This window comes from Lepisma saccharinum, assembly GCF_977018435.1.
Source record: "Lepisma saccharinum chromosome 15 unlocalized genomic scaffold, izLepSacc3.1 SUPER_15_unloc_1, whole genome shotgun sequence".
Classification (NCBI taxonomy): Eukaryota; Metazoa; Arthropoda; class Insecta; order Zygentoma; family Lepismatidae; genus Lepisma; species Lepisma saccharinum.
Genome location: NW_028142892.1, coordinates 2611022 through 2626857, shown reverse-complemented (window position 1 = coordinate 2626857; position 15836 = coordinate 2611022). Strand labels below are relative to the sequence as shown.

At 36.9% G+C, this 15836-nt stretch overlaps 1 protein-coding gene across 1 annotated transcript in view; it reads left to right on the top strand.

Moving 5' to 3' along the window:
* The window catches only part of Tbcd (tubulin folding cofactor D), a 122315-nt gene that overhangs the window by 35388 nt on the left and 71091 nt on the right, over positions 1 to 15836 (top strand). Inside the window, exon 6 of the mRNA XM_083115794.1 lies at positions 5314 to 5462. Coding sequence (XP_082971920.1) covers positions 5314 to 5462 — 149 coding nt within the window. The remainder of the gene's footprint in view (positions 1 to 5313; positions 5463 to 15836) is intronic.

Below are 15836 nucleotides of genomic sequence, written 5' to 3'. Positions count from 1 at the left end.
AAATGTCGTCGCTGGCCATTTTTTGTTCTGTAATTCCAAGTAAAAACTTCCAGCGACAAAGTTGTGGAGAAAATAATGAAATTATTTTTTATAACCACTCAAAGGTTCCCAAAAATATTACTTCCATGCATTTGGAGTTTCTTTTTTACCCGAACCGCACGCGAAGTAAGGAGACGTTGTCTGGCCATCTTGAGCTGACTCACCGCAGCATTCCGGCTAATCACCACCAAGTTTTCCAGTTATTTTATTTCCATTCAGTAAAAATATGAACTTCATGCAGTTTGTTATAATAGAATTGAAATTACTTAAATTTAATAATTGACAATTATTTCCAATGCTGCTGTTGTGAGCAACATTAGTGCTGTCGCAAATACACGTTGTTTTCGTTTACATTACTGTCGACATTAATACTGAAATGAAGATCACCTTTCAGTTTCCAACGTACACATAAATTCATAGACACCATATTAACCTTTGAAAGGCTTTCCAACACGTGACAAAATATGGGGCTTCAAGATAGAAATATGACATGCCTTGCTTGAGTCATTCACGTCTTATCAGTTCACGTGGGCCATAACTCATTTGTTTTTTTGGGTTGCAACTTGAATTTAACCCATGTGCCAGGTTCTCCTTACTTGAGTGAGAGATCTACTTTGGTCTGTTTAGACTTTTTCCCTCTCCCGAAAAAGTGTTTTCAGTTGTGTGAGCTCTCAGTGATTTTTACTTTTTTAAGTGATTTCTGAAGTGTCATATTCGTGCATTACACTCGCGTGTGTAGTGATCGCAATGGATCATAGTAAAAAGGGTAACTGTAACGTTCACAGTATAATATTAATATTAATAATTACATATAATTATCATTATATATACAAAATATGTAACACCTTCATTGTGAAGGAAGGTAATCATTTCCCGGCGACATGAGCTAGCGCTGTATTGGCAACACTGTGCGGTTTCTCCATAAGCGCCGTTGTGTCTTCTGAATGTGAAAACGACTCTAGTTTCATCCTAGGAAAACTGGTTTTTCCACCTTGCTGTATCTCCCTGCCCTTGTCTTTCCTCCTCCTGATGGCTCTGACCTTCACTCTTTCCTTTAATGCTCTGACAAGTTAAAATCTTCCAATTTTGTGCTGAAAATAGAAACTAGTTATGTAAAGTTGTGTGTTGTGTATGTGAGAAAGTTCTGGAAACCCAGGATGAAATGTTGCATAAAAAATAAAACTAAAACCATTTTAATTTTGTTTGCTGCTGCAAGGGACTTCAGTTGATTTTTTTAAAATATGGGTAACTTACAGAAAGTGACTCCAAGCGATTTCAAATATTTTCGTTGCTGCTGATGTCAAGTTGTAAGAAAAATCATTGTAGTGTCTGGCATTTTAACTCTCTTTGGTTCTGAACAAATTATGTGCGTATGCAAACATCAATGGCAGCATGTGAAGTTTTGACACTCCCTGATCATAAAGTGGTAACAGAGTTACTGAATGATATTTCGGTCTGTGGATTTATTGGAGTTTAGTGCTGGGGAAGGAGAAGAAAGTGACTGTGGTGCTAAAGTGTACCTTGCCCAAAAGCTGGATGGACTTTGTGATACACTGAACTTTTTATCAGTTATATTCTGAGATGATTAAGGATAATTTATCCACTCAGTGGTATGCCCAGGATTTTTTAAATGGGGTTTGGGGGTGCGTATACTTGTTTTAAGTAGTCTGCTCTCATTTTGCCATCTTTTCCTGCCTTTTTTTAGGAATACCAGATCAAATTGGTGGTTTACGACCCTTTCCAATCCCCTCCTCCCTTGAAAACGCTACTGTATTCACTTCAATAATAAAGAAAATGTAAGACTAAGGGCGGCTCCCGGGTATGATCCTTTGTTCAAAGAATAGTAGTAGTATTCATATTAGTACTCTACAGGAGGCTCAAAAGTCCCACACCGTAGGCTAGATTACAATATTTGTTCCATGTATTGGGAATTCATACCCAGGGATTTGGGAACCCATTCCACAGATCCCCTATGTTCAATCCATTGATGGAAGTTCTCATCCAGCTACTGTGTACCATAATGGAACGGCACTCCGTCTTGCACGAACCACTCCGGATTCAACCCAATAAAGTCTAAGGTGGGAAGTAATGAGTCTCCCAACATAGCCAGGTATTTTTCGCTGGCGAATGTCTTCAAGAAAGTAGGGACCCACGGTAGAGGTCTGCACGGGCTCGGGCCTAGGCCCGGCCCGGCCCGCGGGCCGGACTCAGGCCATAAATAACCAGAACTTCTCGGGCTCGGGTCGGGCCCGGGCCTCGTGGCTATTTTGTTAGCGAATAGTGTCATCGAAAAATAATTTTTAATTATTGAAATTATGGTTTACTTCGAGAATGAGAATAGGAGCACGAAGTACAACAGTGCCCATTTTTTTTTTCAAATGCTGAATTGGAAAGTAATTTTAATTATGTTTTCGGGCTCGGGCCGGGCTCATGTTTACTTATTATCGGACTCGGGTCTGGTTCGGGTTTCATTTCCTCGGGCCGGGCCGGACTCGGGCCTTAGGCCCGTGCAGACCTCTAACCCACGGTCCATACCACACCATGATGTGATATGCCTATGGTGTGAGACTTTTTGGCCCCTGTAGAATACTTCTTACAAATTTATGCAATGCTGAAAATATCTCCTAAAAACTACGAGCATGACAGAATCCCCCAGTGAATGAGTTCAAATAACCATATATTATTTTTCATCTACAAAAAGTGGTTATGTGAACCTACTCAGATACAATATCCACAATATCCAAAAAAGTACATGTCACACCCACAGTCCACACCTTCATAGATGCTAAAATGAAAGGAGCACGTACCATCATGCACTTCCCACACAAATTAAATATCAACAGCTTCATCATGGTTGTTGATGCTGGTGGCAGGTACCTTTTTTTATTTCCATCCTTGAAAAATCGATACTAAGTTACGGTATTTTGTTGTGAATTACTACCATCCATCTTTCTCTTTGAGATTGTATTTTGTTGCTGAAGTTGGAGATGCAGGAAATATGTCAGTTAACAGATTTCATCTTTCATATCTTTTTCTATTGTGGTTCTTTTTAGGCTGATTCTCTTCCTGATTTCCCCAGGTTTTGGATCTCAGCCTGAACATGGATGTTCTTTATAAGCGTTCCTTCATCAATTTCATCATATCATCACTCATCACTCACTCATCTTCGCGATTAGCCAAAAGTGGCAGAAAAGCAAAATCAATCAATCAATCTTCCTGATTCTCACAGATATCAGTTCTGATTCTTGAAAGCTGTAACAGTTAAATATTGTTCAAAATATTAATTACAGTGAAACCTCAATTTTACGTTTTTCAGGGGACCAAGCTGAAGAAACTTAAAATGCTGGAAAATGTAAAAGTGAGGAAAATTTTGCTATGTTCGGACCATCAAGGTTGAATGTATAATGTGGAAAAATGTAAAACCCTGGACGTAAAATTGGGCTTCCACTATAATATTAATGTGAAAGTGTTTCAATGTGATTATACAAAGGCTGTTGCAGAGAAGGTGAGACAGATTTTTTCCTGGCTTGGCAACACTGGGTATGGTTTCGGCACTAGTCGCGTCGTGTAGGATGACTCATTCTCTTTCCGTAGCAAGTTGTCACATGTTGCGGAACCACGTTAGTGAGCACCTGTGTTGAATTTTGTGGAACGTGTTTCGTTTACCCCTCCAGGTTTTTGTGTATAATATTGCTTTTGGCGATGAGTATTCAAGATGAACAGCGACATGCCATAAAATGTTATTGGCCTTTAGGGAAAAGTGCTGCGGAAACATATGCAATTTTTCAACAGGCATATGCGGATCAAGACAGACTGAGTAGAGCCACAGTATTACCAAGGAGTCATTGAGACTCTGCGCCAGCACGTAGCAAAAAAGAGGCTGCATTTGAAGAACTCCTTCATAACGCTCACCCGCATACCATGCGGGCCTTTCAGGATTACGCAACAAAGAGAAAAATATAAATTTTCCCGCATCCAGCATACAGCCTGGACCTTGCACCCTGCGACTTTTGGCTATTTCCACTTTCAAAGGCCGCTTTACTTGGTCGTCATTTCATGACGAACAAAGAAGTGATCACCGCAGCACAAGTTTTCTTCAGTTCGCTACCTGACGACGAATTTTCAAAGACATTCACAAAGTGGCAGGAGCGTGTGGACGCTTGCTTAGCTGTCAATGGTGCCTATTTTGAAAAAGATGTACGTCTACTTGATATGGCTGATTCTGAATAAAAATTTTCTGGTTTGTAATTTTTTTGATTCATTTTAATGATTCTTGGATGGGTTCATGTACATGCTTGTCTTTTAACTGCTACACAGTCATGACTTTTTTACCTATTGCGCTCATTTTGGTCTCAATCGGCAGCTAATGAACCAAATTTTCACCCTAGTACATTTGCTAGCCAATGGAGGTCGATGTTTTCCTATACAGGAATTAGTCTCACCTTCTCTGCGACAGCCTTTGTACATATAAATTTATTTAAGGGTTTTGGTTTGAAATATTTTAAGAATTATATCAGAATATTAAAATTGCTGTCCAGGATAATTTACAGGGTAGTTACACTCCTTGAAAGTGTCATGTGCCATTGTTGCGAATGTCAAGAAATACATTAACTCCAGATTGAATTGGCAAATTAATTCCAACAGATACTTTTGCAGTGCCACTGGTATTGGCAGAGCAATAGTTATTTTACATCACTTTTGTACTCTTGGGTCTTGCATATGAAGTGCATGAACTTGTATTTATCATTATGATAAGTTTTATCTGATTTTTGGTCATAAATTTGAGGTTTTTGTGTGTGTATTTTGATGTATTATGAACAAGAACAAAATACATTCTGTCACTATCACAACACTTGGCACTTCTGAGACATGCACATTAGCAACTAACCCAAGATTTAGTGCAAAATTCCCTATTTCACTAATATTTTTTAAACGATTGTTTTCCAAATGTTCCCAAATGGGAGCAGTGTGACTACACGATTTTATTTAAGCGTTTATTATTCAATCCGTAAGTGCAGCAGAGTTTCAATGTTAAGGATGTGGTAATAGACTAAGTGTATTTCAGCAGGAAATATTATCAAGTATAAAGATTTTACACTGTAAGGAAGTGTTGCCTGAAATCTGGGAATATTATCCTGAGAAAATGTTCAATTACATTTCAATATTGCCTTTACTTGAGAGAGTGACCCTTACTATACATTCCATTAAAAAAAAAACTTTCTGTGATTCACAACAGCAGTTAATAAGCTTAAGTTTCAATTTATGTGATTTCAGATGGTCGGCAGCAAAGGGTATTGGCCGCGTGACAAACAGGCTTCCCAAGGAACTGGGTGACGAGGTCGTGGAATCTGTCCTGCAGCTGTTCACACTGCGAGAAGTCGACAGTGCATGGCACGGAGGGTGCTTGGCCTTGGCTGAATTAGGTAGGAACATTTAGGGATAACTACTGGTTGGGAATTCCTTATACGTCCCAGCATACCTTCAGAAATTGACTCCACTGCTTCGGAGATGCACCGTTTTAGTTTGTGAAGGTTTATTTAGCATAGGAGGCAGATACACCATGTGCTTTATGTATCCCGCACAAAAAGAAATCGCTGCACTGTCAGATAGACCCTGTATGAGCAAATTCGAACATGCAAAATTCTTTCTCTTGCTTCAATGTTGCCATCTTAAGAGATTGTGCTACTAGTGCTCCTAACGCTGTTTTGAAAACTTATGACCTTACACCTCATTACCTTCCGTAATTGGCACCTTATTGTTTTTAGTACTCTCGCTAGAGGTCTTATTGGGTTGATGCATAAGTTCGTAGTTGGTGTTTGGTATGGCAACACTGCAGTGTTAGGAGTTTGTTTATCTTTTAATTTCATCAATTGGAGTGGCATTGTTGTACTTGTGAATACATATTGAATTTTGGAGATTTGAAGGAAGGCTGTGTTATATGTGGGCTAAAGAGCAATAAGTGTCAAGTGGAAAAATACCAACAGTTCCGACATATTCTTCTGTCTGTGTTTAACGGAGGAGCCAAGGCAGCAGAGGTGACTCGACTTGACTCAAAATGTTTGTGTCGTGATCGGGAAGAATCAAAAGAATACTTTGATTATTGATCTTTGTGTTGACTAATATATTCAAAAGAAAATAAATACGTTAAATAGTATTGATTAATTTAACTACTTACATGAGTGAGTATGAAGTCTTATCAGGACAATGTTTTGGAGGTCAGACTGCCTCCTTCATCAGGTTCGTTGATGTTTCTAGGCACAAAGCATAGTGCCACGTAAAAGAAGTGTTGAATGAGGATTTGGTTAAGGGTTAAGGTTAAAAATAAAAACACTTACAAAAACTCTGCTATATTCCAACTTAAAAAATACCAGCATGTTAAAAACTTCGTAAAAATACTCCACAATTATATTAAAATAACTAAAAATGGATCCCAAGAGGCTGTTACGAGCCCAGGCTGGTTGTGAGGCTTACTCTGGTGAGCAGCCGCCACCTCAACCGGAAGGAAAAAAGCTACCTCCCCTCCTTTATCTCTTACGTCACCAATCCAAAGTTCTTCTGCTGCTTTGATGATGACCTCTGAAGTAACATGGAAACCTACTTTAGCATCAGTTTTCACTGCCTTATCCCATTTTTTAAGAAAACTGATCCATCCCTCCTCTAAATTACTGTCGTCTCTGTTGAGTTTATTCCTATTTCCCGTACAAATATACGCGGTTTCATAAACATTCCTATTTAATTTATTATTATTAGAGCCCGGAAGTTCAGGCATTTATTTTTGTTAAAATAGGCAGGCAAAAAGGCATTTATAATGTGGAAAATAGGCACTAAAAATGAAAAAAAGGCAAAATGAACCGAAAAAAGGCACATTGGGAAGAGCACTTCAATTTTCTCTGTCTTGATTTCACATAACTACAAGGTGTTTTTTTAAGTTCTCAACATTCATTGATAGTCGTCTGTCAGAGAGAATGTTTTTCATAATAGAAAATGATCTTTCTACTTTGACAGAAGTTATTGGAGCATACATAAAACAAGCTAATGTAGCTGACAGCATTTCACCTTTTAGAATATCACAAATTGTTTTCAATTGTTTCAAGTCCTCATTTGCACTCACTACTCGTTTGCACTTTTCCGCAACAGCTGGCCCCTTTTCTTCTGGCACTTCCATCATCTGCTGCATAGATTCCTCGAAGATTTTCATGGATGCTATAATTGTAATTGTCTCTGGCAATGCACCATAATGTGCAAGAATAAACCACAGTTCATTCTTCAGTTCTGAATAGCACAGGAGTTTCTTCACTTCATGAATTGAAGCTGCTTCATTTTCTGGAAGAGCATCTATCACCTCACTGATTTTTTCAAGGTTGTTAGCGTAATATATAGCTGCTGAAATCCAGGTTCCCCATCTCGTCAAGACTGGTTGCGGAGGTAAACTAAGCTCAGGTGCAACTTCCTGAAATTTTTGGGTTCGAGAGGGAGATTTCAGAAATATCTTCTTTGTGTTCGAAATCAACCTGTCCACTTCTGGGTGCATCACTCTTAACTTCTTCGATGATTCTGTGCATTGCGTGTGTTACACATGTAATATGAAGCATGTTTGTTAAAACACTAAAATAACACAAACAGCACGATAAAAAACACTTCGGAGTTCTTCCAAGCTTTGGACCCTGTCACGGAGTCATCTTCAGAGCTGGTCGAGGAAAGACTGAGTAGACGCTGTTGTCGTTACTTGATGTCTCCGTGGAGGAGTCGAAAGTTTGGACGAACTCCAAAGTGTTTTTGAAGCTGCTGTTTGTGTGTTATTTTAGTGTTTTAACAAATATGTTGCCGGCACGTGACGTAAGAAGTTTTCTACAATCATATGAAGCATGTTGTTGTAAAGAGTAACGTCTCACGTATTTGTCTGTTTATTTACAACATTTATTTTCACTTCTAGCCTTCGCTGTATATACATCTTTTCATAACAAATCCATTATCAACTGTTCCCGGTTGCCTTTTGCCCCATAATACAGAGAATTGCACTTATCAAGACTTTACTCTACGAGCACACTATTTACCGTAGCGCTAACCCGCCCCCGCAGTTTATCACGCAGAGGTCCCTACACTACGGTGCTCACTCTGTGTGTATTTCTATACATCCATAAAAACTGCCTCACTCCACCAGGCCTTGTATCGAAGTCTCTGCGAGCCTGGGATTCTGAGATATGAGAGACCGTAACCAGTCAGAACCAGTATTTATACCTCCGACACACGACCCACCCCCCAACTGCCGAGGCAAGATCCTATTGTTACCTTTCCAAAATGGGGAAGCTGTTGAGAAAACCCAACCGTTGGCTTCCCGGACTACCGAGCAAAAAGCAACCTAGGCAGAGCATGTACACTTCGCAACATCTTATTTGACCGCCCTGAAAAATTTCGAAGTCCGGAATTCGTAAATTTGGCAGCATAGTGCTTCAGAGCCAACTAAGAGTAGCCAACTTTGCAACATTTCTTCTTCCTGAATGAAAGCGCTCGTGATTTTTTTCATTCTTTCACATTCCATAAACTAAAGATACCCTAAAGCAGTAATAAAATATATGGGTAGACAAAAAAAATGTTAAGTAGAAATACGAATGTTGAAAATATTTCAAGATTCTTCGTTCTGAATTTGAAAATTGGAAAATGTATGTGCATTGTGAAACACTGAACAGGTTCTCATCCACCTGGAAAGAATTGCGGTCACATTTGAATGCAAGAAGGCAAATTTATGATGATGTTATGCGAAATATTTAGTAAATATACCTTGCACAACACCAAACGATTCTGCAAAGTGTGTCTTTTCCTTGGTTCTTGGCGAAAAATGGTTCGAAACTCCGGCACAATGTTGCTTCAACTGAGATTAACGTGTTTTACTGAGCTTCCTGTTAGCAGTCTCCTGGAGTAGTTGGTTAGATAACAGCACTTTCGTTTTTTTACTGTTTTCGTCAAGATCGAAACATCGTAGGTTCAAATCCTACCCTTTCCTTATTATTTTTTCCTTTTTATTTACCGAGTACGAAGTGTTCTAATAACGTAATATAATATTATATGATATTACTGTAAATATTTATGCGATGCATGCTCAGTGGCGGCGATTGGGTTTCAAAACTGATGGGGCAAGGTAGGGGAGGGGGAGGGCAAGGACAGTTTCTTTCCCTTGGTAGATAATGTTAATCATAGTGCGGGGTTATCTGCCCCTCCACACTCCATAATCATCGCCACTGTGCATGTCTCAAGTAATGCTTCTACTAATGTTTTTAATCTTTCAGTGATTGGCAGGATTTTAGGAAATACTTTTCCTTTTATTCAGCTGTTATAAGTTAACACATATTAAGAACTTACATGTAAACTTTCTGCATCCGAAAATGCTGGACATAAATCGCATAAATATCAACGGAAATATCCAAGAAACGTAGATAAGCATTCTCGTCCAAAGCCGTTTACTTCCCGAAAAAGATTTTGCAAATAAGTAGGTTTGAACCTATGACCTTCCATTCCATAAACAAACGATCCCCCTACACCACACGGTTCTCGTTATTTTATACACTCAGTTCGGATCCCACTTTAAACTGTAGGTCCAGTCCCGATTAGCCTTACTATGCATAACGTTGACTTAAAACACCAAATCAACCAATTCATCTCCTTTCAGAGTGGGCCTTCTATGATACTGTAGTCGGCCAGCATCCGAAAATACAGTTCTGCTTGTGTATACCAGAGCGTAATTGCATTTAATATTGTGACTAATTTTACTTTAAAACTACAGATTAAAGCGATAATAGTGTCCAGAAAAAGAACCTCAAAGTGGATCTTCACACAAAGTATTTTCATCCATTGCCAAACATTTCAGTAAAGGATAATATTATGCTTTTCCATTGACCGTATTTTCGATTCATGGTGAAATTGCTAAAACGACCATGTCAAGAAATCTAAATATGTAAGTTTTACTAGTAAATGCATTTAAAATGCACAAAACAACAGGGGAGGTGAAAAATAAACCTCAAAAATAAGTAAAAATGCAACAAAAACTGTTAAAAATACTGACAAATAAACTAAAAGCCAAAAAAAAGGGGCCGAAAATGTAAAAAAAAAAAAAAAAATGTAAAATAGAAAGTGTTTTCCGGCTCTAACTGAAGGGAAACGGACATGATATCAGGTTTAGCATTGTTTTTAAGGGTCAGAAAAAAAGTTCATTTTTCATCTACTTCCGGACCCTAATTAATAATTATGACCATTGAAAAAGTTGGAGGTAGCTTACTTAAAATTTTCTTGCTGAGGGATCGTATCGTCCCATATCTCCACTTCATAATAAAGAAAAATATCAAGTTCATATTTCGAAAATGACTTGAAGTTTTCCACCACGAAAATATGTTTTTCATAGTTTGAAGTTCCTTAGTATTATCTTTCAAGGTTTCCATTGTTTTAATTTACTCTCTTTTCATACAGTCTTTGGAATAAAGCTGAAGTTTCTTGTGAAACGGGGTCTGGTTCAAATGACTCCTTTTCGCTCTCCTGTTCCTACTTTAAATAATAATAACCCATAGCTCTACAGCCCGAGGAGGGCCTTGGCTTACCTACCGACTGCTGGTCCCCCTCCCACACTGTTCCTCCGTCACCTGTTGTAGCGTGGAGATCTTAGACCAGTGTTGGAGTGTCGGGGGATCAGCCCGACGAGCCCCCAGCCGTTGCAGGTCTTCTCGATCGGGTTACGCTCACTCACTCACTCACTCACTCACTCGGAGCTTCCCAATTTCCTCACGATGGTTGCCACCGGCACTATACGTAGGCCGAATAAATTCCGACCAGAGCCGGATTCGAACCTACGCCGTCCCGCAGCGAACGATCTCAAGACGAGTGAACGCCTTAACCCGCTCGACTACGGAGGAGGACTCCTACTTTAAACAAACAACAAAATACTTCGTAACTAAACGATTGTTTGTTCAAAACACGGAATTTTTACACAATTTACAAAATATGACAAAACGCCAATAGACATGTTCATCATTTTTCCCTTTCAGCATTTCTCGATTTTATCTGAATTCGTTTCCTCATGAAAATTGCCATGAGGAAATTATAGATATGACATTATGTGTGAATTGGTTTCTTCAAACTGGTAGCAAATTTTAACATGAGCTACCTGGAGAAGAAGTAGCGTGCTTGATTCTTACGAGGGAGGTCGTAGGTTCGATTCTCCACCTAGGCCGATTTTTTTCAGGAGTATATCGTTGGGTGTAAAGTTTATCCACCGTGCTAAGAAGTTAACATTGGTCTCTGTATTTCACGAGAGGAAAGGAAATAGTAAGAGAAAGTTATTTCGATGATAGGAGGAAGTCACATGCCACGTGGAATGCGCAGAATCAAGTTACATAGAGCAAAGTCTGTAATGGTGATTTCGAATATTGCAAAGTTAGTGCAGGAAGTTTGTTATATCTGATACTCGTACTTTCTGTTCAAAGACAAACAATTTAGATACAAAGCAGTGATGAATTAACGATCATTATGAGGTTTTGAATTTTTTGTTTGTCACTCACTCACTATATAAATACTTATTAGTAGTTTCTTATCGAATCGGCCTTTGTTGCAATAACAATTTATTTATGTTAATTAGCAATTTACTATTAGTTTTAGACGCATGGTAAGATGGTGGTGAGGGGATTGACAACAGTCATTACGAAGGAACGGACATAAAATTAGCAATCTTAGCAATTTGAACTCATTAAATGCTCTCCTTCATTACAGTACTGCACTACATCACTACTTAACATAACTGTATATCTTTTTTTAGTATATCGAAATCAAATAATCAATATTTTAGGTGTCAGTGAAGAACAAACAATACATAACTTAAATAACATTACATTTTGCTGTTTAGCAAACAAAAAAAAGGAAGAGGAGAGGGTGGGATTTGACCTTTCACGCTTGATGAAAAATAAGGAGAGCAGCGCCTAACCAACAGCTCTACGTTAACGTAATGACGTTACAACTTTAAAAACATGTTGACGTTTATGAAGACTCCCACCTTCCTGTGTTTCAAGCACATTTTCTCGACAAGTCGTGTAAAATATATGTTTTTGAGAACTGTTCGATACAATGCAATCCATTGTAAATAAAATGTCGCATAAACTCCTCACAAATTTGCTTCTTTCTGCACAAACTTCATGGCAATTTCCTCCAGCTGGAGAAAAACTCTATTCAGTGTTTCAAACCCCCAAAATTTCAAGTCGAGCAAGCAGAATCGTAAATGTCCTTCAAGGTTCTTTTTACAATTTATTATTTCTGTTTGATTGTGTATTATAATAGCGGTTTATAGTTTCTAAGTTCATGGAAAGTGTTAAATTGAAAACCTATCACCGCAGCGTTTTTCGTCTAGTGGAAGGACCTACTCAAAGTTGGCTACTCTCACCTGGAGCTGAAGTGCAATGTTGCTAAGTTTACGATTTCGGGACTTAGAATTCTTTCGAGGTGGTCAAATAAGATGTTGCGAAGTGTACATCGAAATACACTTTTACATAAATATTTCCCTTTTTGCAGCTGTGTGCGTAATAGCCACACAGCAATGTCCGGGAAGAGAATTTTCAATGCTATAGCAGCCTTCTTCATATAGGGAGCTGCATCACTGATAAAAAGTAACACGTCAGAGGCCAGAGCAGAAGTAGGGAATTTGAGACTAACTGAGCTATTGACAAACCATTGGCTCTCTCTAGTTGTTGAGATGTGAGAAGAAATGACAAGGATTCTCCGCATGTTGGTTCCATAGTTCCTATGATGCGTTGGCTATGTAGCGTCCCATAGAGTCAGTACTTTCATCTATTAAAATCCAGATCTTCTTTCCACCAACTTCAGCACGAATTCTTTGCAGAGCTTCTTCGTAGCAGACGCTTAAATATGTTTTCGTCAGTGTAGATTCCGACAGCACCGTTTCTTTAGTGTATTTCTCTAGAATTTTCCAGAAAGGTATTCCTGCTTCCATGAAAGCTTTGCACAGTTCAAGAGAAAACTGAGATTGCCTGTTGGATGAAGTGCCCACTGTTGAAATTAGGGATATTATGACGTTTTTAAGCACTGTAGGAGTAATACACAACTAATACACGTCACTTTGCTTCGGTAAAAATGCAACCTGGGATAAAGAAATAAGATACTTACAATTTTTTCATTTCAGCTTCAACCATCTTTTTTTCAGTAGTGCTCATAATAATTTTTTTACCTCATTCTTTATTGATATTTTTTCTTTCCAGAATCGAATACAAGTGGACATAATTTCTACAAAGTTTTATATTAACAAATTTCAATAGTTTTTTGACAATATTGTCTGATAATAACTTATTATTGAATAATTTGAAATAAATAGGTTTTTTTAAAAAAAATTGCTACTATGTTGGAATATGTTTGCTATGGTGAACAATAGATGGCTCTGGACTTGAGTATTTTTCTGACATTTTTCTTTATTGTTTCTGAATGTTTTACTGTGGTGGAAATGAGTTAATTTCTTGATCTCTTTTTACAGGATTTATAATATTATTTGAAATTGAGAAGATAAACCACATGTAGGAAGATAACAAAGTTTAATTTCTAATTGCCATAAAGAAAAATGTATGTAATTTCTTTTTATAGAAGTAATAAGAAAGCTAAATTTTTCTTGCCAAATGGCTTTCATATCAATATTATGATGATATTGATATATGGCGCTCAACAAGGGTTTGAACTACACGAACCTGAATGTCCCAAACCATCCACTGCACAACTCAACCAAGACATTTTACATGAAATTTTAAAATGTACATAAGTATGAAATTTTTCTTGCACAAATGATATAATTACAATTTGTTTTTTGAATATCCTGAACTTTTCTGTTTTGTTTTGAAACATTTACCTAAATAAATTTATTTCACAATGATTTTTTAGTTTTACTATGTTTATATGGAAACATACAAAGGCAAAATGATATTTGATGTGAAATTATGAAATGAACCCATATTTTTTTATGTTTTATATGCTAGCTTAATAGCATAATGCTATAAAACAAGAATAGCAAATATGGTATAATACCTGAGTGAATGACTAATTTGCAATGACAATATACAACAATCATGTTACAAAATAGTAGTAAGTTCTACAAGAAATTTTTAACGAAATTCAGCGGGAAGCACTTTGCTACTTCCAATCTTAATGCAATACAAAAAATAGTACAAACTCTTCATTTGTGAGCAAGATGCATATATATATACAAATATTTTTTTGCTGACCTCACATTGTCAACATGAATGAAATAAGTTTAAGGAATGAATATTATGTATGAAATATATTTTCAACTGAGCGTGTGTACACCACATGTCCTTCAAATGCCAATTATACCTGAACATGGACAAAAGAAGCATATTGAAGGAGCATACAAATTTTACCTTCAGCAGTAACTAATTAAACACTGGGCATATTCTTTTACATGTAAGTGTGTAGAATACCATATCGGCGCAATACCACCTTATCAATCTTGCAAATTAAAAATTTTGGTTATTTGCTCTTGCATATATTATGCTGAGTATTAACTATGAGTGAAAGCACAAAATTTGTTAACTGGTTATTCCGACTATTCACATACCATCAGTGTTTATGCTCATTGCATACCAAGATTGAATATTTAAAAATTAAGGTTGCATACCTTAACTATTCACAAAGAACAAAACATTTAAGGAAAATCTATCTCCGATGAGCTAGGTACAACTTACATTATACTGGAAAATAAATATTATGTGATTTTATAACATTACCTTGAGAAATCTAAGGGTATCACATATACGTTTTCATCACATTTAATATATCACTCTACAGAGCTTACGCGTCTATGTGTATATCAAGTTACAAAATTACCAAATTTACATTACTTAAGAAAATATTGCATACCTTGTACTTTACTAATTTTTTTTTTTATTATTTTTTTATTTTTTTATTAAATATATATATTTTACCATGCACTTATGTCTGAATAATTAGAAAAATTAAACAGTCAGTATACTTAAGCTAAAATGGGATTGCATTGATTAAAGTGATTATTTCAATGAACCAGACAAATTACCATCTAAATAAGAAATACCATTTTTTTTTTTTACACCATAAATTTTGTTACGTAAAATGCCGTGTATCTACAATACTGCCACAGCAACTTTATAAAAATCGAATTTTTATATATATGCGTGTATCTATATGGTATTAATTGAGCATGAACCATGAATGAAAACTTAGAACTAATTCGCTACTCAATTTCAAGATTGAATATTCAAAGTACAGTAAATCACATAAGACAGGCTACTAAAATACCTTGCATGTGAATGAGATACTGACCGAAGTAATGGAATACTGTAAATATAACTCATTATCTAGAAGTCAAACATTACCCTAATTACCATAACGCCTTTGAAATATTTGTCTTTAACAGAGATGTGGACACCAGATTGATCTTTACAAATGTTTGGTTTTACAATGCCAATACAATTTCAGGTAAGTTTTCTCCTAGTGTCATGTTATGAAGAACTTTGCTATCGATTAATAGCATAAAAGTATACAGCTGGCTGCAAATGTATCACAAAGTACATTGCACTTCACCATATTTACTCTCTGCAATCTAATCAACATTACATGTAATTCTACAGAAAACACTTTGATAACATATTATAGTACAGAATCATTGTCTGCAGATCATTCAACGGAAGGCTAAAACACATAGATTGCTTCAAAAATGAGCATACATGTCTCACAATAATAGATAAACATGCAGAAATAATATCTTACTT